Source organism: Dendropsophus ebraccatus, chromosome 6 (assembly GCF_027789765.1).
Source record: "Dendropsophus ebraccatus isolate aDenEbr1 chromosome 6, aDenEbr1.pat, whole genome shotgun sequence".
Taxonomy (NCBI): domain Eukaryota; kingdom Metazoa; phylum Chordata; class Amphibia; order Anura; family Hylidae; genus Dendropsophus; species Dendropsophus ebraccatus.
In genome coordinates, this window is record NC_091459.1 from 109405971 (window position 1) to 109431819 (window position 25849).

Genomic DNA, 25849 nt, shown 5'->3' on the forward strand with positions numbered 1-25849 from the left:
TTCTAGGTTTAGCATCCCTTTATTATTATTTCATTACTTTGTATGTTTAATAATCAACAGGTATATAAAATGTGTGCAGTACATGTCTCCAATCTGTAAGGAAACTGCAATGAAAGTCCGGTCAGCAGGCACCAATGTGTACGAGGGTTTGATTAACCCTCACTATGCTGTGTCCTGTTGGGTAGCATTCCGGCGGCTGTAATACAGCTATGTATGAGATACAGCTACTACATGGAGCCATATAAAAGCAGTCTGAATGGGACCTTTAATGACTGCAGTACATAACTACTGACCTCAGCAGGATGATGAAAACCTAAGAGAATGAAGGTTTGGCCCTATAGTCTGCTCATTGTCACATAACACATGTCTCTATGTAGACAGCTCTGAGCCCAGTGTTTGGTGTATATGGCAGGAAACGCTTCCGGCATATATCATACATATCTGTACAGTTTCAAGGACCAAGGTAGTATCCATTAGACCCCCATCAGTTATAACTTGTTTCTACTCTATAGGAAGTACAGCAGACGATTTTTATACAGTCTGCAAACACAAAACATGTACAACACAAAGAGAGAGTGTGAGTGTGTGTGTATATATATATGTATACACACAGTGGCATGCGCATATATATACACTGTGGTCCCTCAACATACAATATTAATTGGTTCCAGGACGACCATTGTATGTTGAAACTAAAATTCAATGGAAAACTGGCCCAGGTAAAGAGCAGTACAGGACATATAGTATCACACTATACTCAGAGAATCACTACTAGGCAGCCAAACAGTGCATGCACCTCAATTTTATCAGTAAAATGGCCAGTTTCATTGGTCGATCATCTAGTTATTCACATGTGCCGCAGATCCTGACTGTCTATAGCATTGTATGTTGAGCCTGGTCTCAACTTACAGTGGTCCAGAAAGGACCATTGTATGTTGAAAATATTGTATCTTGAGGCTATTGTAAGTTGAGGGATCACCGTATATACACAAACACACACACATACATACATACATACATACACACCACTGTTTCTCAACATAATGCTGCCTATCCTCATGTTTAAACCAGGGCTGTGGAGTCTGAGTCGGAGCTAGTTTTGTCTGGAGTCGAAGTCGGAAAAAATGTACAGACTGACTCCAGTTTAAAAAAAAAAAAAATCTTAGAAGAATTTAGAATTGACTTTAGATATAATTTTAAAAGTTTTGCTAATCAATATATATTATTAGCAATATTCTGATAGGACACTGGCCCTATTAGATAAGGGGGGGTCGGGGAAAAGTTGTCGGTCACTATTTGGCAGTTTGTTTCTGAGCTGGAAGAGTCCATTGTGTGGGGGGAGATCTGTGCTGTTCTCTTCCTGGATGCCTGTATATGAGTAGCAGTGTAATATAAAGATATCCTGTGTAATATAGAAAAGGAGGAGAAGACATAAGTAGTGAAGCAGTAACCTCTGTCCTCAATGTGGTGTTTTTCTTCAGTGCTCTATGGCTGCAGCTGTGTGTGTATGCTATGGCTGCAGCAGGCTGTGTGTGTGTGTGTGTGTGTGTGTGTGTGTGTGTGCGCGCGCGCTATGGCTGCACCAGGCTATGTGTTAGTGCTATGGCTGCAGCTGTGTGTGTATGCTATGGCTGCAGCAGGCTTTGTGTGTGTGTGTGTGTGCGCGCGCTATGGCTGCACCAGGCTATGTGTTAGTGCTATGGCTGCAGCTGTGTGTGTATGCTATGGCTGCAGCAGGCTGTGTGTGTGCGCTATGGCTGCAGCAGGCTGTGTGTGTGTGCGTGCGCGCTATGGCTGCACCAGGCTGTGTGTTAGCGCTATGGCTGCAGCTGTGTGTATGCTATGGCTGCAGCAGGCTGTATGTGTGCTATGGCTGCAGCAGGCTGTGTGTGTGTGCGCACTATGGCTGCAGCAGGCTGTGTGTGTATGCTATTGCGTGTCCCCACACCCACAGTGGCCCCTCTATCACTATGTGTGACCCCCTTTATATCACTATGGCTGACCTCAATATTACAGGTATCTGGCATTGTTAGCAGTGTTTCTGTGGGTATGGTGAATATTTAGTTAGAAACATAGAAGATTGTCAGCAGGAAAAGACCACCTGCTCCATCTAGTCTAGTTGTTGTTCAGGACATGGAGGCTGGAGACTGGCTGCATCCACTGCACACACAGGAGAATCTGCTTTATATCTTTCCTTATTCCCTCAAAAGTTGCCCCAGGATCATGTAGGACATTAGGGAGAAGCTGCTGAGCCAGTGTAATAAATAACTCCCCTGGTATATGACTGGCCATTTATGAAGGAGCAGGAGTCGGAGTCGGAGCTGCGGCTTACCGATTTCACAGCCCTGGTTTAAACACCGAAAGATCTCTGCAATGTCTGCCTATAAGAAAAGGCTTGAATGAAGTGAGCACTGGGGTAACTGTGCTTTTGTTCGATTTATATAAAAATATTATTAATCTGTACAAAGTCCAAAAGACTTAAAGGTGTTGTCCAGGCTTAGAAAAACATGTCCGCTTTCTTCCAGAAATAGCATCTCTCCCGCCTCAATTGGGTATAGTATTTGGAGCTATGTTACACTGAAGTGAATGGGGCTGAATTGCAATACCACACACAATTTAAGCACAGGGGTGGGTGCTGTTTTTGCCAGAAAGTAGTTGTAATTTTTCTAAAGATTTGATACATAGGCTCAGCTCACTCTACTCGTAGCACGGCATGATCCAGCTATTAACATTATGCTACAGCATTGTCCAAAAGACAATTCCCTTAAGGCATCATCCCATAAGACAGACATTTCAGCAATAATTGGCATTACAATGTCTGTAGTAGAGACACTCTGGTGCTATGCAGAATCTAAGCCAACAACTAACTATACAATTCAGAGTGTATGTTACTCATGGAGGGCAGCGGACCCATCACAGTATTACCCTGTCAACAACCATAATGTATACAGCTGACATAACAGGTCCACCTATGCAGAGGGTGAACACACCACATGTGATCTAAGAACTGAGTAATTTAGATATTGGTTCTGCACTTGCCTCTTCAGGCCAAGACACTGGCGTCACATCAAGGCACGTAACTAACTGTACTAGCAGCACTGAAAGCATACAAAAGGAGTGTTCAACCAGTCCAGTTATAAATAGCAGTATTCAGACATATGAATGACAAACTAGACTATGAACATAGAAATGTTCAGATTCCTTTTCCTTCTCAAGTAAGTTAACCCATTGTGTCAACCATACCCATCAGAATACTAAAGTTTCCTTCAAAGTCCACAGCTAAAGTCCACTTGGTGTCCATAGTGTCATCCTTCCAGTGTCCTCAGGTTATTGCACCAAGTATCTGCTAAGAGTCATTGTACCAGTTGGAGCATCGCAGTAGTGCCAGTTCCCAACTAGACATGGCGGACTCATAATCTTTGAGCTTGCGCTGGGGTTCATACAAGACTTCTGGATGTCGAAGCTTCTTCAGCTCCTCTTTAGTTGACCAAACACCTAAAAAATTACAATGGGAAGAATGGGAAAATTAGAATAAATGCTGCAAATATTCAGCTTGTTATGAATATGTAATGCAAAGTTCAGTTCGGCACGCTGGATGTATGCCGGTGGTGCCCGTAGATAGGAACAAGTCCCACGAAATGAAAATCAATATTCTCGGCACTCACCAATATGCTGAATAAGTTGTGTTTATTGTATCTTCATAACACAAATTCGATACAATAAACACGACTTATTCAGCATATTGGTGAGTGCCGAGAATATTGTTATGAATATGGTCCTGACCAATACAACTGGAACAAGTGATGTGTAGGTTGCAAAAAATAAATTCTGGGAACCTGCCATCACCTCTACCTGCACCACAATTACAAAAGACTTGGGTTGGTACCTCGGCTTAAAGGTAACTTGGATTAAGAGCGTTTTGCAAGAAGAGCTCACAGTTTTTCAAAATTCTAACTTGGTGTAAGAGCTCCCTGTGCTGGGTGGGAGGGGGAGGGGCATGGTCTGCATAGTGGAGTCTACAGCCCTGTATTGACCAGGAAATCTCCCTCACCTTCCAAATCATAGCAGATCCACTTCAGGCTGGGGCTTGCATCAGGGGACAGGACTGTGAAGGTATTCTCTTCATAGCTGTAACCCCTCTATTTGCCCACATCTGTCCTGCTCATCTCTTCATGCTCCCTGCAGACTCTGTCAGCCCTTGTGTTTCCCACCCTCTCCATTCCTGCTATAATCTGTCTGCACTCACACTCGGCTCTACACACTGCTGCTATAATGTGCCTGCACTTACATTCAGCTATACACACTACTGTATAGAGAAGTTTCTGTCACTGTCCTCCTGCGCAGCTTTGTGATTCTCACTTCCTGATTGGTCCCGCGCACCCCTTCCCCATTGCTGTCATGTGACTACACAGACCTCTGACAGCAGCCCTCCTTCTCTATTCTAGCCTGTTGTACTACGCTACTGCATAGTGAGTATCTGCATCTCTATTCTGTACCTACAAACTGCTGCTGTGTTATCAGGTTTATGCACTTACTATACATTATTCACCACATGCTGATTGCTATACTGTGCAGTAACTAATAATATCACATTCAGCTATTTCTCATTGTTTGTTTCATCTGTTTTACATGCTCTTCAGAATAAAAAAAAATCATTATTTTGGGGTGTGGAACCAATTGTCTGCAATTCAATGATTTGCTTTGGTTTAAGAGTGGATTTGGATTACAAGTGCGGTCCTGGAACGAATTATGCTCGTAATCCAAGGCACCACTGTATTGATCATGGCTGGTTCCCCTTGGCATCAAGACTTACCTACAGCTAAACCGGCTAGAAAAGCAGCTCCCAGGGAGGACATGTCTGTGTGCTTTGGTTTATCAATGGTTTGGCCAAATAAATCTGCGGTCATCTGCATCACAAAGCTGTTGTTACTGACTCCTCCGTCAGCCCTGCAATGTTCAGATCAGAACATGCCATTATAACCACAGGCTCACACTCATATCAGGGCATTCTTATACATAGGCCAGTTACGTACCTTATTCTTGAGATCCTAATGGAGGTTTCTCTCTGCATAGTGTCATACAGCTGCCTATTCCTTAGAAAACATAAAAAAGAAGAAATCAAATCTGGTATCATAATATATGGATAAAAACAGAAGTGTATTCTAAGTATCGTTACCTAAAAGCCACGGACTCCAGAATGGCTCGTACAAGGTGGCACTTTGTGGTGGAAGGCTTCAGTCCCATGAAGGAGGCACATGCATAGGGATCATTCACTGGAGCCTAAGCACAGAAATATCCTTCAGCATAAGAGAGCGTGCTCCCCGCTACTGCCTTCCATAATATAGTAATAGAGAGACACTTACATACATGTACCGGCAGCAGGGAGGGAGAAAACAGACATGTTACAAGCAGACAATGCAGACTCTATATGCATTATCTCTGTCTCTAGAGATGTATATGCATATAATACAGAAGCCCATGTATGATATACACACAGCCCAATGTCATGGAGAAAATGCTTGTGACCAGAGATTGTATGAGTCTGCCCTATAGCTCCACACATGTATACCACCAGCACCTTACATTGCCTTTTATCCCCTATCCACAGGACAGATAGCGGTATAATTGTGCAGGTTCTGACCGCTGGGAAACCCTGTGATCAAGAACTTAGGTCCGGAGTCTCCAGTTGGAAAGGCACATCACAATACAACTCAATGAGTCCTGCCTGACCATACAAAGGATATATATTGGTAGCATACACGTGACTACTGCTCCACTCCAAGGGGAGACTTGGGATCCTAGTTTATAAAGGGGTTACCAAGACTTACAAGAACATATCCGCTTTCCTCCACAAACAATACATCTTCGGTTTGGGTGTCGTCTTAAAGCTCAGTTCCATCGAAGTGAATGAAGCTGTGGAGCTGTTTTTGTAAGAAAGTAGCATTTTTTTTCTTTTTAAATCCTGGATAACCCCTTTAAGACCACAGGCGGTCCCAGCTGTTGGATCCCTAGTCATCATACAGCTCTTCCCTTTCCTCTTGTTAATGTAAGTGTTAATAATGGGAGAAACATTTTAAGGCTATGCTCACACGCTGTGAACATCCGGCCAATCCGTGGCCCCGGCTGTGTCACGGAACGACAGGTGTCTGCCCGGATCATCTTGGCCGGTACTTAAAACGATCTGATCAGTGTGCGTCCGCATCAGAGCTTCCCATAGCACACAGTGAAGCGAGCGGCCGAAGCCGCTCGCTTCACTGTGTGAACTGACAGGGTTTCCTATGGCCGCAATTCATTGAACTGCGGCTGCAGAAAACTGACATGTCAGCTCTTTGCAGCCCCGTGGGGGATCTCGGTCGGAGCGCATACGATGTGTATACGCTCCGGCCAGGATCCCATAGCTGAATAGGCTATGTTGCACTCCGCACAAAGTACTGCCGTTGTTGCCGATGGCAACAACGCCCGTACTTATACGTAGTGTGAACATATGCAAAACAGGAGTCCGTGGAGCCTCGGTTGCGAGTCTCAAAACACGGGACAGCCAGATATTTCTAGCCTGTTGCCACGGGGTGCCTCCATGATAGGGAGAGCACCACACCACCCTGATAAATAGCCCCTTAAGTTCTCCTTGAGTTCAGTGATTACTGTGTTTTGTTGGTCGATTTGCTATTGCCCCAACTAGCCAGACTCCTACTCCACACTGACGAGGGGCAAATACCCTGAAACGGCTGTCTGTGGATAGATGCCTGCCTTGGCAAGCCCTTGTCATGATCGCAATACTCGCAACCGAGTGGGACTTAAGGGGCTATTTATCAGGGTGGTGTGGTGCTCTCCCTATCATGGAGGCACCCCGTGGCAACAGGCTAGAGATATCTGGCTATCCCGTGTTTTGAGACTCGCAACCGAGGCTCCACGGACTCCTGTTTTGCATATTTAAATTTTTGGGGGCATCAGTGGAGACTCTTGATTGAGTACTTCATTGGAATTTTTTTTCACTGTTCTCCTTGAGTTCAGTGGTAACTGTGTTTTGTTGGTAGTGTGAACATAGCCTAAAGCATCTCCTAGTCCTGACATTGATCTGCAATACCTACCTAATGGTGCGTTTACACAGACAGATTTATCTGACAGATCTTTGAAGTCAAAACCAGGAACAGACTATAAACAGCGAACAGGTCATAAAGGAAAGACTGAGATTTCTCCTCTTTTCAAATCCATTCCTGACTTTGGCTTCAAAAATCTGTCAGATAAATCTCTCTGTGTAAACGTACCATAAGAAATAAAAATAAAGAGTGTAATAATAAAAAAAAAGCTGAATCCTATATGTAAAGTGTGTCTAAAGTTCTATTAAACGTCTGACATGTGTGGTAGTGGGCGGAGGAAGGCTGCTGATCCCCCTACCTATCTCTAGGAGCATATGAAGTACTGACACTATGGCAGTCTCACAGATATACATAAAGACTGTTATGGTGGCTTCAATCTGTTGGCATGACTTTACAAGGAGAGCCGAGCAGAAACAATGGGACAAAGCACTCAGCAAAGCACTATTGTCCCTTTACCCCAACAACTGGTGCCAGACCCCTACCAAACTCAACGTCTGACATGTTAGAGGTTTAAAGAAAGCTTTAAAATAGTTCCATACTAATAAATATCACTAAACTAATGTAGTGCAAATGTGTCCCTCACAACTGGTACTAGATGTACTGCAAAAACCTAGCTCCTTTCCCCATTTATACACAGCTGTCTATGGAGACGGGAGAGGTCTATAGTGATGTATGCATGCTACCCGTAAGGACAGGCAGGAACCTATCTACCACCGTAGCAGTCATAGCGGCTGCTATGGGGCCCACTGCATCAGGGGGCCTGGTGACCCACTCCTGCAAGACACTGGGCCCCCTGAGCAGTTATCATTTGCAGCATCTGGTGGCTGAGTGGGCCTCCTAGGTGATGTAAATGTCCCTTTAATTGTAAGCACTCCTGATGAGCACTTGCAGTTAAATGTTAAAGGTTATGACTACACTTGACAGGTTTGTGGTCAGTCGGGAGGGGGCCCAATAAAAAATGTTGCTATGAGGCCCAGCCATTTCTAGTCACACTCCTGAGGACAGGTGTCCAACCTGCCTGCCGTTATAAATATGAGAATTTTGCAGCGTGTATAGAGTATTAGGACAAGTAATCCCATCTAAACTCTGCCAGTTTTCCAATATTAACACATATAAAATTCCTTTTGTAGAAATCCAAGTCAACTTAATGGAGGCAGAGCAGTTTGCCGTAATAGACAGACCACATATATCTTAATGCTTACATGACATGGAATTGCCATAGGCAACCATGCTGTGCATTTCTTTTAGATAAACCATTGCCGGACTCTGCAGATGAAACAAGGATTTCTGCCATGGATTGGCCCCATTGTCTTCAGTGGAGCGAACCTAAAGCTTTTCACCTGTATCTGTGGCAATATTCTGGTTAAAAAAAATATCTGCAGGGCATTTATTACTCCATAAATGAATGTTTGGGATACGAAATATCCCGTTCACAGGTATTGCTGGCAGAACGCTAGGAGAACACTGTCGTCAGTGTGTGATCATGGCCTTATACACCTACAGGCTGTACTCTATGGACAGTTCTTCCATTGCCTGGACTTACCTGCAGGCCTGTAAAGGATGGCACAAAGTAAATCCCCTCACTGTCTGGGACATTTCTGGCCATTGATTCTGTGTCACCAAAATCTGTGAAAAGATCTTAGGAATGGAGAATGTTATTCAATGGGTTATTATCTCCATCCATTATAAAGGGGGATCTATCATATTTCCATATCCCATGTATCTAACACCATCTAGAGTTTATGCCAGAATAGCCTTGTATGATTTCCTATGCAGTGTTACCCCAATGTAAATCATCTGGCCTCATGATTATTGTGAAGACTTACTTAGCACTTACTCAGCTCTTGTGCCCACTTGATAGCTGTCCCTGTATCGGAGGCATTGCCCTCTGCTACGCACACCAGCTCGTTGCCAATCTTCCAGCCAACTAGTGGGTATAGCCCTTAAAGAAAAATATATAGTTATTATCCTTGTGAATTTTACTATATATGTTACAGCAGGTTGTAAAAATTCTATCTGTCTAGCGACAGTGTGCCCATACCGGCTATAGAAGTGTGAAGATTATTCCCGGTATTGATTGTCATAAACGTTCCACTTCCCATTGTCAGTTTGACATCTCCCACATCAAAACAGCACTGGCCAAACATACCGGCCTGCTGGTCAGCGACCTGTGAAAAGGCAAAATCAACAATACTGAAAAACCTGAATAGTAGTTCTAATCCACATGATTCAGCCCATCTCCTGGATTCACTCACCAATGCCCGAATGGGAATCGGAATTCCAAAAATGCTAGGATCCACTTCTCCAAAGTTGTGACTAAAGAGAGAGAAAGCAACACTTTAGACCGAATATCATCCACACCTAACAGACTGACAGAGCCAGGGAATCCCCGAGTAACCCAACCTGGTATAGTAACCCAACCTGGTATAGTAACCCTACCTGGTATAGTAACCCTACCTGGTATAGTAACCCTACCTGGTATAGTAACCCTACCTGGTATCCTCCACAGGAGGAAATATAGACAGAGGAATGGACAGCAGTGAGCAGAGATAGGAGCTCCAGCTCATCTAGAGGGGAAACACAGGTAAAAGATCATGCATATGAAATAATACAACATCAGCTTGTACATCAAATGAATTAAGGCTCATTAATGCTGGGCAAAACAGGTGGAAATCATGAGCCGAACCCGCGCCGTTGGAATCCCGCCTGCCTCAGTGTCTCAATGTGATGTCTTGCAATGTCAATTCTTTGAACAGAGAGCGGCAGAGAGCAGCGGCACGTGAGACACCATAGAGAGGAAGGGTGGATTCTTGCAGGATAGTCTATAAGGGCCCGTACACACTGAGCAAAATAGGCGGAAATTCCGAGCAGAGTCCACGTTGCGGGTTCCACTCGAAATTTCGGCCTATTTTGCTCAGTGTGGAGTGGAACCCGCGCCGTGGACTCTGCTCGGAATTTCCGCTTATTTTGCTCAGTGTGAACGGGCCTTTATAGACGATCCTGAATGCAGTGTAAGAGATCACACTCTGGAGTAAGTAAAAGTTGTCTGATGGAGGAAGTTATAAATTGTATTTGGTATATGACGGTTCTACGCCAGGACCTGTATCCAGAGTCCTGGAAGCTCTGTGCTTCTGCTTGAAGGGGGCAGGCTGTGCCAAGTCATCCCTTGTCTCTGTCTCTACAGAAATGGACTCAAGAAAAAGTCAGAATTGCAGGTGCAAAGATATTCCAGAACCACAAGCTGGCACAGTCTATGGGCGCCTCTCAACAGATGTTGTCATGAGGGAGATGAGCCTGGGGGCAGCTAACTATACTCAGGATATAGGCCATCAATGTCTGATCAGTGGTGAAGCCAACACCCAGCACCCCTGCCGATCAGAGCTGCAGCTCCAGCATATACACAATGAACAGAGCATTCTGATTCCAGCCCCATTCATTGTGTCATGGCGGCACCAGGTACTGCAGCGCAGTTCCCAATGACGTGAATAAGAGCTGTGCTGCACTAACCCAGCATGGCCACTACACAATGAACAGAGGTATCAGCTTTGACCCTGTTCTATTCAGCTCTACGGACATTTGCGTGTGCAAATCAGAAACTGATGGTCTGTCCTATCAATGTAAAATGCCCAGAAAATCAATGTGAAAAGGATTTCCTCTCAAATGGAAAAGTGGTCACGTATTAATATTATTTTACAAAAGCTTGTGCAATAAGGTCAGTTTTTATAGGTCTCTCTTGTGCTCTTATTTTCATCACTAGATTTATAATCTGTACCTTAGGAAGTAGATTAAAGGGTAAAAACCTACATGGCTACTTGTTGGTTCACATAGACAACTTTCACACCTTTCCTTGACACCAATTTTAATACATTGTCCCCACTGTGCTGTATAAAAATTAAAACGCTTGCTCTTCTCATCCACGTTGGCCACTTACCAAGTAAGGGTCAAAAATTGCAGTGCCACTAGCGTTTGAGAAGTCTGTTGCATGTACAGATCCTGAAAAACACACACAAAAAAAACATTCACATTCTCTGGCATCTACACAGATCCCAGCATTGGCAGGTCAGCGGCACCTGGAGCGGCTGGAAACATCTTGCCTGGATTTATACTTGCTTAACAGTGTATTTTCTTTGAATAAATGAAAAGTATGATGCTAAAGGTGGATTATGTAATTGTATTCTCTGTGCATCAGTACATCAGTGTCTATAGATACCAAAGTTGGAAGTGGTGAGTTCTGATGATAGTACAAAGTGTATGGGGATCTCCAACTCTCCACCAACAGTTTATGTTTGAGGAGTGAAAGGTGGGGGTGTGATGGATTTTCGATGACCATCTCTATCGTTCTCAGAATAGGCCAGCACCAGAGATGTCTGGCTCAAGGCTGTGGAGTCAGAGTCGGAGCTAGTTTTGGCTGGAGTCGGAAAAAATGTTCCGACTCCAGCTTTAAAAAAAAAATCTTAGAACAATTTAGAATTTAGTTTTGATATGAATTTTATAAGTTTTGCTCATCAATATATATTATGAGCAACATTCTAATAGGACACTGGCCCTATTACATAAGGGTGGTCGGGGAATATATCAGTAATAGGACACTGGCTCTATTAGATAAGGGGGGTCTGGGAAAAGTTGTCGGTCACTATTTGGCAGTTTGTTTCTGAGCTGGAAGAGTCCATTGTGTGGGGGGAGATCTGTGCTGTTCTCTTCCTGGATGCTGGATGACTGTATATGAGCAGCAGTGTAATATGAAGATATCCTGTGTAATATAGAGGAGGAGGAGAAGACATAAGTAGTGTAGCAGTAACCTCTGTCCTCAATGTAGTGTTTTTCTTCAGTGTTCTATAGTTGCAGCAGGCTGTGTGTGTGTGTGTGTGTGTGTGTGTGTGCGCGTGCGTGCGCTATGGCTGCAGCAGGCTGTGTGTATGTGGGCTATGGCTGCAGCAGGCTGTGTGTGTGTGTATGTGTGCGTGCTATGGCTGCAGCAGGCTTTGTGTGTGTGTGTGTGTGCACGCTATGGCTGCAGCAGGCTGTGTGTGTATGCTATGGCTGCAGCAGGCTGTGTGTGTATGTATGTGCTATGGCTGCAGCAGGCTGTGTAAGTATGTGTGCTTTGACTACAGCAGGATGTGTGTATATGAGCTATGGCTGCAGCAGGCTGTGTGTGTGTGCTATGGCTGCAGCAGGCTGTGTGAGTGTGTGCTATGGCTGCAGCAGGCTGTGTGAGTGTGTGCTATGGCTGCAGCAGGCTGTGTGAGTGTGTGCTATGGCTGCAGCAGGCTGTGTGAGTGTGTGTGCTTTAACTACAGCAGGATGTGTGTATATGTGCTATGGCTGCAGCAGGCTGTGTGTGTGTGTGTGCTATGGCTGCAGCAGGCTGTGTGAGTGTGTGCTATGGCTGCAGCAGGCTGTGTGAGTGTGTGTGCTATGGCTGCAGCAGTCTGTGTGTGTATGCTATGGCTGCAGCAGGCTGTGTGTATGTGCTATGGCTGCAGCAGGCTGTGTAAGTATGTGTGCTATGACTACAGCAGGCTGTGTGAGTGTGTGCTATGGCTGCAGCAGGCTGTGTGTATGTGTGTGTGCGCTATGGCGTGCCTCCACACCCAAAGTGACCCCTCCATATCACTATGGCTGACCCCTCTATATCACTATGTGTTACCCCCACTACATCACCTCTATATTACAGGTATCTGGCATTGTTAGCAGTGTTTCTGTGTATGGTGAATATTTAGTTAGAAACTAAAAGACCACCTGCTCCTTCTAGTCTAGTTGTGAGTAGTTCAGGACATGGAGGCTGGAGACTGGCTTCATCCACTGCCCACACAGGAGAATCTGCTTTATATATTTCCTTATTCACTCAGAAGTCGCCCCAGGATCATGTAGGACATTAGGGAGAAGCTGCTGAGCCAGTGTGATAAATAACTCCCCTGGTATATGACTGGCCATTTATAAAGGAGCAGGAGTTTGAGTCGGGAGTCTGAGTTGGTCCTAATACAATTCAGGAGTCTGAGCTGCGTCTTACCGACTCCACAGCCCTGGCCTGGCTGCAACTTATTCTTCTACCCTGACTGTCCACTGATGAAATTATGTAATTTTACAGGGGACCGCACATAGAGTGGAGGGGGGGGGGGTTCTGGTGTGACAGTATTACTTCAAGAAGATAGCTGTCTGTGATGTTTGCATAACTATTGAATACTGCTAAAGCATAAAGCAACTCTCAACATAGGTGTAACCATGGATTTGGAGAATCAGTGATAGTACGTTTGTGTTTTCAAAATACTTTAGAATTAGATAAGACTTACCATTTGTGAGTTTATACAGTAGCCATGTGTCAATGGTACCAAAACAACAATTGCCCTCTTCTGCTGCTTGGCGCACCTGAGAAAGTTGAAGATACAAAATTGAGCAAAATAATGTAGTAATAATGTTGCAACACAAAAGTTCTTAAGATTGCAGCATCTTTGTAGTGTGTTCTTCTCATTGACTTGATATTAAAGCAGCCACCACTAGAGGGAGCTCATTGCATATAGATTTACACAGTTCCCTTTGAACTAATCTAACATGCAGTAAACTTCTTTCCTTGGTGAAAGTTGCAAACAAACTATAGATATACTGGTGAGGGGGAATAAAAGACCTGAGACTCTCATTCTCATGACTGGAGCCCCCAACAATTATTATATATTTATGATTTATCATATCATAAATATAAAAAATATATACGTGAACCTGCAGATGTCAAGTTGTGATGACTAAGGCTAGGTTCACACTGCGTTTTTCAATCCGTTTTTTTTAATCAGTTTTTTGCAAAAAATGGATGAAAAAAACGGATGCAATTGTGTGCATCTGTTTTGATCCGTTTTCCATTAACTTCCATTATAAAAAAAAAAAAGAAAAAAAAAAAAAAAAAAGATCAAAACGGATCTGTTTTTTTGGAAGGACACAAAAGTAGTGTCAACACTACCGTTTTCCTTTATAATGGAAGAGATTATACCCGATTGTTCTAAATACTGTCTCATCCTTACCTCAGGGATGTTCTGCAAGACCCAAACGAGCCGCAGGGACACATGCTGAGTGGTGAAATTGATCAGACTCGCTGCTAAGAAACGTTTCTGTCGTGTGAAGAAGTGCAGGAATTTACAGGAACCATGAATGGCCTTGAAAACAAAAGTGGATAGTAGAGGAAAATACTTTCTTCATCTAATAATTTTGAAACTCTTTGCATGTAGTCACTGACTGGTAGCTTCTAGAGGCTGGAAATTATCTATTATGTGATGGTCACACAGCTCCATGGCTTAAAGGGGTTATCCAGCGCCACAAAAACATGGTCACTTTCTACTAAAGACAGCACCACTCTTGTCTCCAGTTTGGGTGTGGTATTGTAACACAGTAATGGAGCTTAATTGCAAACCACAACTGAACTAAGAGCGGTGCTTTCTCTGGAAGATAGTGGCCATGTTTTTGTAGCGGCAGATAACCCCTTTAATACAAGACACAGCTCTGATATGAGCTTGACCCCTGAGCGATCATCACATGACTTGGACAGATTTTTAGCTCCTGGAAGTAAACAATAAAGATTTCCATTCACTGACTACAAATCTCAATCTAAAAAATTTTTGAAACTGTAATACAAAGTAGACAGCAAGACTAAATATACTTATACATAATAAATAAGCTTTACTTGACGTAACCCAGTTGGTTATCTTCTTCTAAAGGAGAAGTCCTGGCATGGAGATTTCTTTAAAAGTTCTGGGGAGCAATAAAGAAATGGCATACACTTACCTCCCTGGCTGCAGCACTGGTGCCTGTATAAGGTCGCTCTGGTTCCCTGGTCCCTTCCTGGTTTGAGAGGGGACCTGGGATGTGACGTTCCAGGCACGCTCAGCAAATCAGTGGCTGTAACGGGGTCCCGCCACTGTTTTTGACTGGCTGAGTGGGCTTGGAACATCACATCCCAGGTTTCCTCTTAAACCAGGAAGCAGCCGAGGAACAAGGAACGGAGCTTCGGTATGCAGGCACTGGCTCTGGAGCCAGGGAGGTAAGTGCAAGTTATTTTTTTCATCCTCCCCGACACTTTTGAAAAAAATCTCACTGCCCAGAATTCTCCTTTAAGGGGTTATTCTCAACTTCAGCACGGATATGCCATCACTTTATGATCAGTAGGGATCTGATCTCTGGTCATTAGTTTACAAATTTTATCCCATCTACAGCAGCACCTCCTGACACCTGCATAGGGCATTATCCTGAACAGCCAGGACAAACATAGACAAACATACACAGGGGCAGATCAATAAACTGGTCAGAATAAGAGGTCAGCCCCTGCGGATCATAAATATGGCATCAGTTTATGAGAGAAAAAAAATAATTTTTTTATTTTTTTTATTTTGCTGTCAATAAAAAAAAAGGTTTTTAGTGGCTGTTAGCCAATGTTACCTAGGCTCCATAATGAAAAGCATTGCTAGTTATGCTGTATGACCTGTCCCATAGCCAAGAGACAGGACTTTGGATAGTCCTACCACATGGAAGAAAAGACTGAACTATGAAACCTGGATGTCTGCAGAGAACTGCTCTGGCACAGTAATGTATTGTTGCTGCTACAAAGGTCATAATACCTAACACTGGCATTATCTATTCTTACCTTCATTGTAAACCTTTTATTTCCTGTCAGCATATATAATTCTTTACTGCTATTACCTTTAACAGTAAGGAGCTGTTCCAAGAACTGACCAGCTCCGCTGCCCGCAGGTCCTGCCAGCTGATGAAGTTATGAAAGGGCTCGCCAGTCTTCCTGAAAACAAAAAGACGGTAATGTAAGAAAAAAAAAAACTAACGTCCAACAGATCAAGGATGAGACAAACACAGTAATAGTATATCTACCATACAGTAGTCAGTCCAATTGAACTATAGCCATTGGATTTCTGCTGAACTCCAATAAACCCCACTGGGAATAATGTCTGGGGTGTCATGAGGGAGCAGCCATATACAATAGAATGAGATCACAGCATGCAATGTGTGTCACAGGCTACAGGGGTGGTCAACGTCCCACCACTATACACTGGACAAAACTAGAATGTCTTAAAGGGGTTGTCCAGCGAAAATCTTTTTCTTTCAAATCAACTGGTGTCAGAAAGTTGTATAGATTTGTAATTTACTTCTATTAAAAAATCTCAAGTCTTCCTATACTTATTAGCTGTTGTATGTCCTGCAGGAAATGTTGTTTTCTTTTCAGTCGGACACAATGCTCTCTGCTGACCTCTGTGGCCGAGACAGGAACTGTACAGAGCAGGAGAGGTTTTCTATGGGGTTTCATAGAAAACTAAAGGCCCTATTACTTAAACAGATCTGACGACAGATTATCTGCCAAAGATTTGAAGCCAAACCCATGAGTGGATTTGAAAAGAGGAGAAATCCAGTCTTTCCTTTATGACCTGAACTCTGTTTATAGTCTGTTCCTGGGTTTGGCTTCAAATCTTTGGCAGATAATCTGTCAGATCTGTTGGTGGAATAGGGCCTTAAGACAAAGTTCCTGCCTCGGCCAGAGATGTCAGCAGAGAGCACTGTGTCAGACTGAAAATAAAACAACATTTCCTATATGACATATAGTAGCTGATATGTATGGGAAGACTTGAGATTTTTTAATAGAAGTAAATTACAAATCTACATAACTTTCTGACACCAGTTGATTTAAAAGAAAAAGTTTTTCGCTAGACAACCCCTTTAACAACAGTCCAGTGTGGATCAAATAGACCAAATAAAAAGCCCATATTACAACCCCAACAAACCAACGTATCACGGTTCCTGAGCTGTAAATGGAGAGGAAGAGAATAAACTCAAAACCATTCATCTGAAGCAAATCTAGGAACATTTACAACAACTGCTATTGAGAAAATCCACACAAAGGCCGTATGTATGAGAAAGCACTGGATTGTTTTTTTTCCCAACATAAAAGCCATGTGGCTTCCTGTGGCAGCCGCCCATGTCCCTGGGAATTAACAGCAGAATGATGGGAGTGTCGATTATATATTAAAGGGATATTTAAAGGAGAAATCCGGCGGAATTTTTTTATTAAAGTATTGTATTACCCCCCAAAAGTTATATAAATCCCCAACATACACTTATTACGGGAAATGCTTATAAAGTGCTTTTTTTCCCTGCAATTGCTACTACATCTAGGACTTAACTTCCTGGATAGAATGGTGATCAAGTACTTTATGTGCATTTCCCGTAATGAGTGTATATTGGTGATTTGCATAACTTTTGGGGGGGGAATACAATACTTTAATAAAAATTTTACTGAACTTCTCCTTTAATACAATGGCTTTTACAAAGTTACAAATGTGTAATGTATTTAACATATATCTATATGTAAATCTTAAAGTGGCTGTGTGTTCCCATTCCCTCTCTAATGCGCAGAGTACAGACATGGGCCCTCTGCTGCCCCCTCTGGCTGTGCTACATACTAATCCCCTGCTGCATGCCAATACCCTGCAGGCACAGCAATCCACTGCACACAGGACTTTGCAAGCTGTCCCCTTTTTAAAATACTTCCCAATCTCACAAAGTGACAGCAGATTGGTAGTTTATGCCATCAAGGGGTATAAACTCTAGAACCCTCAAAGATCATAGGGTAAAAAACAATACTCTATTTTACCCCTGTGTCCCTTCACTAAGTTTTCATGCAAAGCAGCTGTGTAGGGTACAAACAGTGAAGGATACACCAGTGCTGTGTCTACTTCACCCTCATGGACCCCATACAATATGCCTTATGCCATCACTTTAAGGTGGAAGAGCCCCTTTCTGTGGCTGACTGTTAATAAAGCTTGGAAGGAGTGGGGAGATGGGGCGTGCCCGCCCTGGGATCTTCAGAGCTTGGTACTGCCTCTTTGACTATTTAGCTGGACTGATTAAGGACTATAATAGCTGCATATAGGCATGCTAATAGATAACTGTGCCCAAACAATGTGACAGGTTCCCTTTAATATAACACTTCTAGATTACTACCCATCATGCTTCTAGCATGTCTGTCACCAAAAACAAAAACAAAGAGACATGTCAAAAGTTTTTAGCAGTCTGGGTCTACGTGTTCAGGCCATAACCAGAAGAACAAGCTTGGGAGAGAGGTGCACTGCCTGGGTCTATGTGAGCAATAGATTAATATGTGACACAGAACCAGGAGAGAACATACCGAGTATGAACTTTCCCCAGCTTGTTCTCCAGATCTGTTGCAGTCTGAACACCGAGACCCCGGCCAATAACATTTGATATGTTGCTATGACATAATGAAGGTTCAGTGCCCGTTTAACCACTTACTTGTTCCAGGTAATGAACGTCGCCCTCTGCGTGGAGATTCCCAGACCAGCAACTTGAGTTAAGTGGATACCGGCATCTGTGGAGACATAGGAAATATCAGTAAAGAGTTAATAGTGAAGTTGCAGAGCAGGTATAGCCATTACTGTCTCTAAGCCATCACCTTGCACGGCCTCCTTCACTACAGTCACAAACTGCTTCCATAGTTCCTCGGGGTCGATCTCGACACGTCCACGGCAGGGATATAAAACTTTTATCTGTCAAGAAAGAAAAAAAAATAAAGACTCTTAATAATAGCGCCCATCTATTTACATATTATTTTTAAGCATTACAAGATGATCCAGCGAATGTGACAGTGATGTATACATTTCCCATATAATGAGGGAAGAAAATCCCTGTGTAAAGAGAATGTAATATTAGTCCTCAGGAAAGCCTTATTACAGGACAAACCCTGAGCCATAAACCTGTTAAGATGAGATTTCAGATTCCAACACCCAGTGATTATATAAGTATAGTATATAAGCGCAAGACAAATAATCTGTGTAAAGGAGTAAATAAGCCTGGGGAAATAATACACCAGTTAAAGGGGGTACTCCAGAGAATTAAAAATAGTTTTTTGAATCAACAAATTTGTGAATGATTGCTATTTAAAGTCTTCCAGTACTTATCAGCTGCTGTATGTCCTACAGGAAGTGGTGTATTTCTTTCAGTTTGACCACGTGTTCTCTGCTGCCACCCCTGGACAGTTCCTGTCATGCACAGAGGTGGCAGGAGAGATCACTGTGTCAGACTGAAAGGAATACACCACTGAATGGCAGTGTTAGAGGAGTATGACAAGTGTTTTGTACCAGTAACAGTGTAGGGGCGGCCCCTCCACCACCTGATTCTGTGCAATACATGGTTCTCCTATGTACATAATATATGTCATTTTTCCTGTAAGGGGTATACATTGTGAGTCCTATTGACTTCCAAAGCCTCGCGGGTCACTGATACCTAATCAACTATTTGCAAACCTAATCAACTATTTGCAAACCAAGTTATAATCAGTAGCCCCAGTGCTACATCCTATCATGGCCGAGGGACTTCTAGCCAGACAGGGTCAGAGTCCAGTCTGTATCTTATCTCCCTGTCACCACTGGGTTATTACCATGTTATTATTCCTTGGACTGTGGGTGACGAAAACAAAAGTAGTGAACCCAACTGTAACCATGTCCAACAACAGACTGCCCCCTATTACTATAGTGACTACTTCAGGGTATGACAGGATATCTGGAGAGTGGTTGTGAAGGTCATTTGTAGGCCTCAGTCCCTGCACCTGCCATAGAGAGATATACCACAGGATCCTATTTCAGTGTGTAACACACCTACAAAAATAAACTGCTTGTTGCAATCTTTAGCAGATATTTAATCTGTAGAACTAAACCTATGAAAACCCGACGTGCTGAAAGATATAGTTTTCACTGCATAACTAGAGCCAAGAGCCACTGGTTATCTGGTGGCTAGGGGATAACTTCTGCAGATACAAATACCCCTTTATTGGTGGGTTCACAAGTAGCGGAATTGCGCGGGATTTCACGCTGCGAGATCTGCTGTGATTCCTGGCACTATCAGTTTGAATAGGTCTACATACTCGCAGCAGAATTCCTTCATTTCGCTGTTAGTATGTAAAGCATGGCGCCTCCTTAACCCACCGCTGTCTAGTGAATGCTTTACCTGTCCACGCTCCAGCCTGCTTCTCTGGCTCCCGACTCCCTGATGCGAGATGTTAACAAGCCGGCAGCCATAGAATCAGGCCGGAGCTTGAAACCTGCTGCGATTCCGGTATGTGTGAACCCACCCTAAGGGTCCTTTTAGACGGAACGATTTTTAACGATTAGCAACTAACGATAAACGATCACAAACGACATTGTTTATCGTTAACCTGAAATCTTTCACCATATTACACAGAACGATAATCGTTAGATACGATCGTTACTATGATTGTTTATTCCTTCTGATCTCAGCAAAACAATGGGCAATTACACTGAACGATTAGTGAAAAAATGCGAAACTACAGCGAACGAATGTGGAATTACAGCGAACAATTAACGATAATTTTAGGTTCAGATCAAAATCAACGACATACAAACGATTTTTCGATCATTTCCTGCAATTACACAGAACGATTATCGTTTAAATTTGAATAAGACGATTTTTCGCACGATAATCGTCCCGTGTAATAGGGCCCTAAGGCTATGTTCCCACTATGTAAAGACAAAGGCCGTATTTCATAACAACAGGCGTTATGAAATATGACTGTTCTTTTTACATAGTGTGAACATAACCTAAAGCAGTAATCTTCAACCTGTTACTCTCCAACTATTGAAAAACTACATGGAATGATGGGAATAAATTTTCAACCAAGGATGGACAAAAATGCCATAAAATGTAACTGGTGTTTATATTTATAAAAAAAAAAAAAAAAAAAAAGACAGACGACAGCGACAAGATGAAGCTTGGAGAGCGAAACGGCGTAGTAGTGTGAGGTTTGGTGGCCAGTGGACTGGGACCTGTGTTACATTAACTGTGCAAAACATTAACTGTCATCCATATGTACTTGTTTACATGGAAGTGATTCCTATCAGCGTACTGTAGCTACTGGCACTAGCACTTTTTTTATGCACTTTATGCTCGATGGATTATATTATATAGTTTACAATATTATGTATATGGATGCACTGGCACTTTAAACAACTTGTCCCAGCAGCACGGTTTCCCCACCTCCCCAGGTCTTGTTTTTAATTGTTTTTCTGTGATTGATTCAATAAACATTCATTTTTGGCTATTTGAGATTGATTTATCGTCTTACATTATAACATTTCGGTATAGTATAGGCAACAACGACTTTTGAGATGTCAAGTAGTCAGAAGTGTCAGAAGTATGGGTCTGAGTGCTGAGGAGCCCACCGAATGTTAAAAGAACAAGGGAGAAGTACTCTGCTGAATGCTGTCTGTCTCCGCTCACTGAATACAGGTTACACAGTGAGTCTATGAACCCATCTTCAGGGAGCGAGGAGAGACACCAGAGTGACTCTCCCTGGTCCTTTTAGAAATCGATGGGGGTTTCAGCACCCAGACCCCACTGATACAAAACTTATGAGGTGTTTTGTTTTTGAAGACTCACTGTCATACAAAGTAACTTTTGACATGTCATCAGGTATATTGAACGTTATTGATCACAACGGGTCAGGAGATATAGCCCTGGAGAGAGCGGGGCAGCAGCACGATCCACTGCCTGGCCACTCTCTGATTCTGTCTATGTAGTCTCTAGAGTTCCATTGATAGAATAAGCCGTAATGGAGAGATGGTCGGGGAGTGAATAACCAGGCTGCCGCGCTGTCTCCCTAGCTATATCTCCGGATCACAGCAGGTCTTGGCAGTGACACCCACAGCGATCAATAACATTTGATATGCCTGATGGCGTGTTAAAGAGGTTATCCAGCGCTACAAAAACATGGCCACTTTTCCCCCTACTGTTGTCTCCAGTTCAGGTGCGGTTGGCAATTAAGCTCCATTTACTTAAATGGAACAGAGTTTTAAAACCCCACCCAATCTGGAGACAACAGTAGGGGGAAAGTGGCCATGTTTTTGTAGCGCTGGATAAACCCTTTAATTTTAATGACAGGGACTCTCAGTTACACTTGTTTTCCGCAACTTAAAGGGGTTGTCCGGCGATAAAAAATTATTCACAGAATAACACACATTACAAAGTTATACAACTTTGTAATATATGTTATGTCTGTGAATGGCCCCCTTCCCCGTGTTTCCCCCCACCCACGCTAGACCCGGAAGTGTGGTGCATTATACTCACCGCATCTTGTGTCGTCCACGGTCTCCGATCCTCAGCAGTGACGTCTTCTTTGGGAGGCCGGCGGATCTTCCAGAGTGCCGGCCACCCTCTGCAGCGTCATCCGAAGCTCAGCCTCGATTGGCTGAGCATAACTGTGCTCAGCCAATCGCGGCTGAGCAGCTGATGACGTGGCCGCGTCATCAGCCGCTCAGCCGCGATTGGCTGAGCACAGTTATGCTCAGCCAATCGCAGCTGAGCTTCGGATGACGCTGCAGAGGGCGGCCGGCACTCGGGAAGATCCGCCGGCCTCCCGAAGAAGACGTCACTGCTGAGGATCGGAGACCGTGGTCGGCACGTGACAGGTAATGTATAGCGCACCACACTTCCGGGTACACGGGTGGGGGTGGTGGGACACGGGGAAGGGGGCCATTCACAGACATAACATACATTACAAAGTTGTATAACTTTGTAATGTGTGTTATTCTGTGAATAATTTTTTATCGCCGGACAACCCCTTTAAGGCTCTCCAGCTAGAGCATGATGGGAGTTGTAGTTGTGCAACAACAGCTATACATTATATAGGAGATAGAACAGTACAGAAAAAAAGAATGATGTTTTGTCTCCCTGTCCCCGGACTGGTGCTGGAGGAGGTGGGCAGTGGATACAACAGCCTTATTCTTCTCGCTGACTCCTATCTTGTTTCCCCACCATTGAGGACGGTTTTATATTGCTGAAGTTATACTAAAATCTATGGCAGCTATTCCCATCCTGTGAGTGTTAAAATGACCCAAGAGAAGTTCTGGTCCGAGAGCTTCTCTCCCTGGCTTGATATGATCTGCGTCTTGCCGCAGGAGACAATCTCTAGACTAAAGGGGTTATCCAGCGCTACAAAAACATGGCCACTTTCCCCCCTACTGTTGTCTCCAGTTCAGGTGTGGTTTGCAATTAAGCTCCATTTACTTCAATGGAACAGAGTTTCAAAACCCCACCCAATCTGGAGACAACAGTAGGGAGAAAGTGGCCATGTTTTTGTAGCGCTGGATAACCCCTTAACAATGGAGATAGTCTCTTGCAGTAAAAGGTGGCCAGTAGAGATGAGTGAACCGGGTTCGGGTTCAAGTCCATCCGAGCCCAATCGCTCGGCATTTGATTAGCTGGGGCTGCTGAAGTTGGATAAAGCTCTAAGGTTGTCTGGAAAACATGGATACAGCCAATGACTATATCCATGATTTCCACATAGCCTTAGGGCTTTATCCAATTTCAGCAGCCACCGCTAATCAAATGCCGAAAGTTCAGGTTCGGATAGACTCGAGCATGCTCCAGGTTCGCTCATCTCTAGTTGCCAGCCAGGGAGCGAAGCGCTTAGCAGGGCACTTCTCCTGACTGCTTCTAATCATCTGTGTGAGTCTGAACATCCAGACCTGCTCTGATCAAAGCTTCTGACGGGTCGTGGCTCACTATATATTTAATGGTAAATGACCATGTCTAGAGCCGGCTCTGGCATGCTGAGCCCTGTAATTCCATAATAGCATTCACCAAGCTGTGGCTCTCCAGGTGGAGCAAAACTACAACTCCCAGTTTTCAGATGTCAGGAGGTTAAGAACACCGGGAAAGATAAGACAGTCTTAAGAAGGGATGGGAAACCTTCAAGCTGTTACATAACTACAATTCCCATCATGCTTGGGCAGATAAAGCTAAAGCTTCGGCTGTCCAGGCATGATGGGAGTTGTAGTTTTGTAACAGCTGGAGAGCCAAGGTTCCCCATCCCTGGTCTAAAGCACAGGTGTCCAACTGCAGCTGTTACAAACTACAATTCCCATCATGCCTGGGCAGATAAAGCTTTGTTGCCCATAGCAACAGCCAAGAGAAAAGAAAGCAAAGTGCTGATTGGTTGCTACTGACAACAAAGTTTGTTTTGTTCACATGTACCGAATCAGCTGCGGATTTCAGCTATATTGGCTAAATCCGCAGCGGATTATCTCCCAAGACGCCCAGTGCTCCCATAACATTGCAGACTGGCCACACTGATTGGTCACACAGCTATAGACAGGCTAGGAGACCAAGGAGGGCAGTGCCAGTCTCCGCGCCCCCCGGTACTGCACAGATACCTTGTCCTGCGCGCTCCCACAGGTCTCCGCGGCCGCGTTATACACGTGACAGCGCAGGATCGTACTGCCCACATCCACGGCCAGCACCAGCCGCTCCCGGTACCCGTTCCGGACAGATCCCATGGTCGGGGCACCCGCGCTCATTCAGCGCAGGCAGCAGAGTTCTCCTGGGCGGAGCCCCATCAGGTGGAACCATGTTTACAGTGGGCGGGGCCTGCTGAGCGCACCGAGGGCTGTGGTTACCAGAGACGGCCGACATGTTTACTACTGGCAGGTAGGAGGCTGAGGGGCAGGACACTCCCTACGGGTCATACACGTATATGAGGTATCAGAGGCCAAAGGGTAGATAGGCGAAGTGATAATAAAGACCCCTATTGTGGTGAAGGAGGTTACAAACTAGAAATTACAGGGTAAACCGAGGGCGGACACGTCTCCCATATGAGGGATTGCTATTCTGGGATCCTAGCCGGCTCTTTATCTATCACTGACCCCAGCAATGGTATTTTTAGCCCAGCCATGCGCGGCCCGTGGTCTCCGGAAACATGGCGGCCTCCTGTGGTGTTCGCGCTCTAGCGGCAGAAGCGCGCGCTGCAGATTTGGCGGGTTAGGAGATCGGTGCGGAGGGCTTGTGTGGTCGCGGTGTGACAGGACCTTCCGGGCGGCGGGTACCGGCCTCGTAGTGACGGTCAGTATGAGCTATAGGTATAAGGATGACTGCCGGACCCTGTGATCCGGCTGTTGGCTCTATGGACTTGTACGGACACGTCTGTCAGTGCTGTGTATACAGATTTATGTGGCGGGTCAATATGTACACAGCTGAGGAGATCGTATGTGACAGTATTACATTAATTATGGTTGTGTTATGTAGCTAGATAAAGGGGTAGTTCATAAAAAAATGTATTTAATTTTATATTTAAAAAAATTCTCAGGTCTTCCAGTACTTATCAGCTGCTGTATGTCCTGCAGGACATGGTGTATTCTTTCCAGTCTGGAGAGCAGTAGAGGTCAGGGGGCAAGTGAGAGGTCCGATCTCCATATCCGGCCCCCGATCCTTAGGAATACAGCTGCAGGTATGGCATGTGACCCCTGGATCCATTCATTTCAATGGAGCCGCCAGAAAGAGCAGAGTGCTGTACTTGGCTCTTTCCGGCAGCTCCATAGGAATGAATGGAGGCGGGGTCACATGCTATACCTGCAGCTGTATTCCTAAGGCGCGGGGGCCGGATATGGAGATCGGTGGGGTAGTGAGGTTGGACCCCCACAATCTCTCACTTGTCCCCTATCCTGACAAGTTAGTTCTGCCTGGACACCATCTGCTACTTTCCTGCTCATAGTCCTCTCCATCCAGGCTCTCCCATAGACTTATAATGGATCTGCTGCATGGAGTCTGGGAGTAAAAGGTTACTTTGTGCTTCTCCCACCCATTCTCCTTATCATGGAGACCCGACCAGTCAAAAGGTTTGACATGTTTGTGACATGTCAAAAGCTTTTGTTGTAAAGAACACTGCCCATCAAGGTGTA

The 25849-nt window shown here is 44.3% G+C and overlaps 2 protein-coding genes across 3 annotated transcripts in view; one reads left to right on the forward strand and one right to left on the reverse strand.

Moving 5' to 3' along the window:
- GK5 (glycerol kinase 5) lies at window positions 1-24533 on the reverse strand. Its single transcript, XM_069975615.1, has 16 exons — window positions 24329-24533; window positions 18556-18649; window positions 18396-18471; window positions 15780-15873; window positions 14111-14242; window positions 13391-13466; window positions 11029-11090; window positions 9591-9664; window positions 9353-9413; window positions 9139-9265; window positions 8935-9039; window positions 8641-8735; window positions 5177-5280; window positions 5034-5093; window positions 4814-4947; window positions 1-3495 (listed from the first exon to the last, which is right to left on the reverse strand). The coding sequence occupies exons 1-16, from the start codon at window positions 24470-24472 to the stop codon at window positions 3347-3349; spliced, it is 1587 nt and encodes a 528-aa protein (XP_069831716.1). The 5' UTR covers window positions 24473-24533; the 3' UTR covers window positions 1-3346.
- RNF168 (ring finger protein 168) overlaps window positions 24317-25849 on the forward strand; it is a 13020-nt gene continuing 11487 nt past the window's right edge. The window contains exon 1 of one of the 2 annotated variants that reach the window (XM_069975614.1): window positions 24317-24602. The gene's annotated coding sequence lies outside the window, so the exon portion shown is untranslated. Of the gene's footprint in view, window positions 24603-24868; window positions 25014-25849 lie in introns of those variants that run through there. The other variant, XM_069975613.1, reaches the window with a different exon arrangement.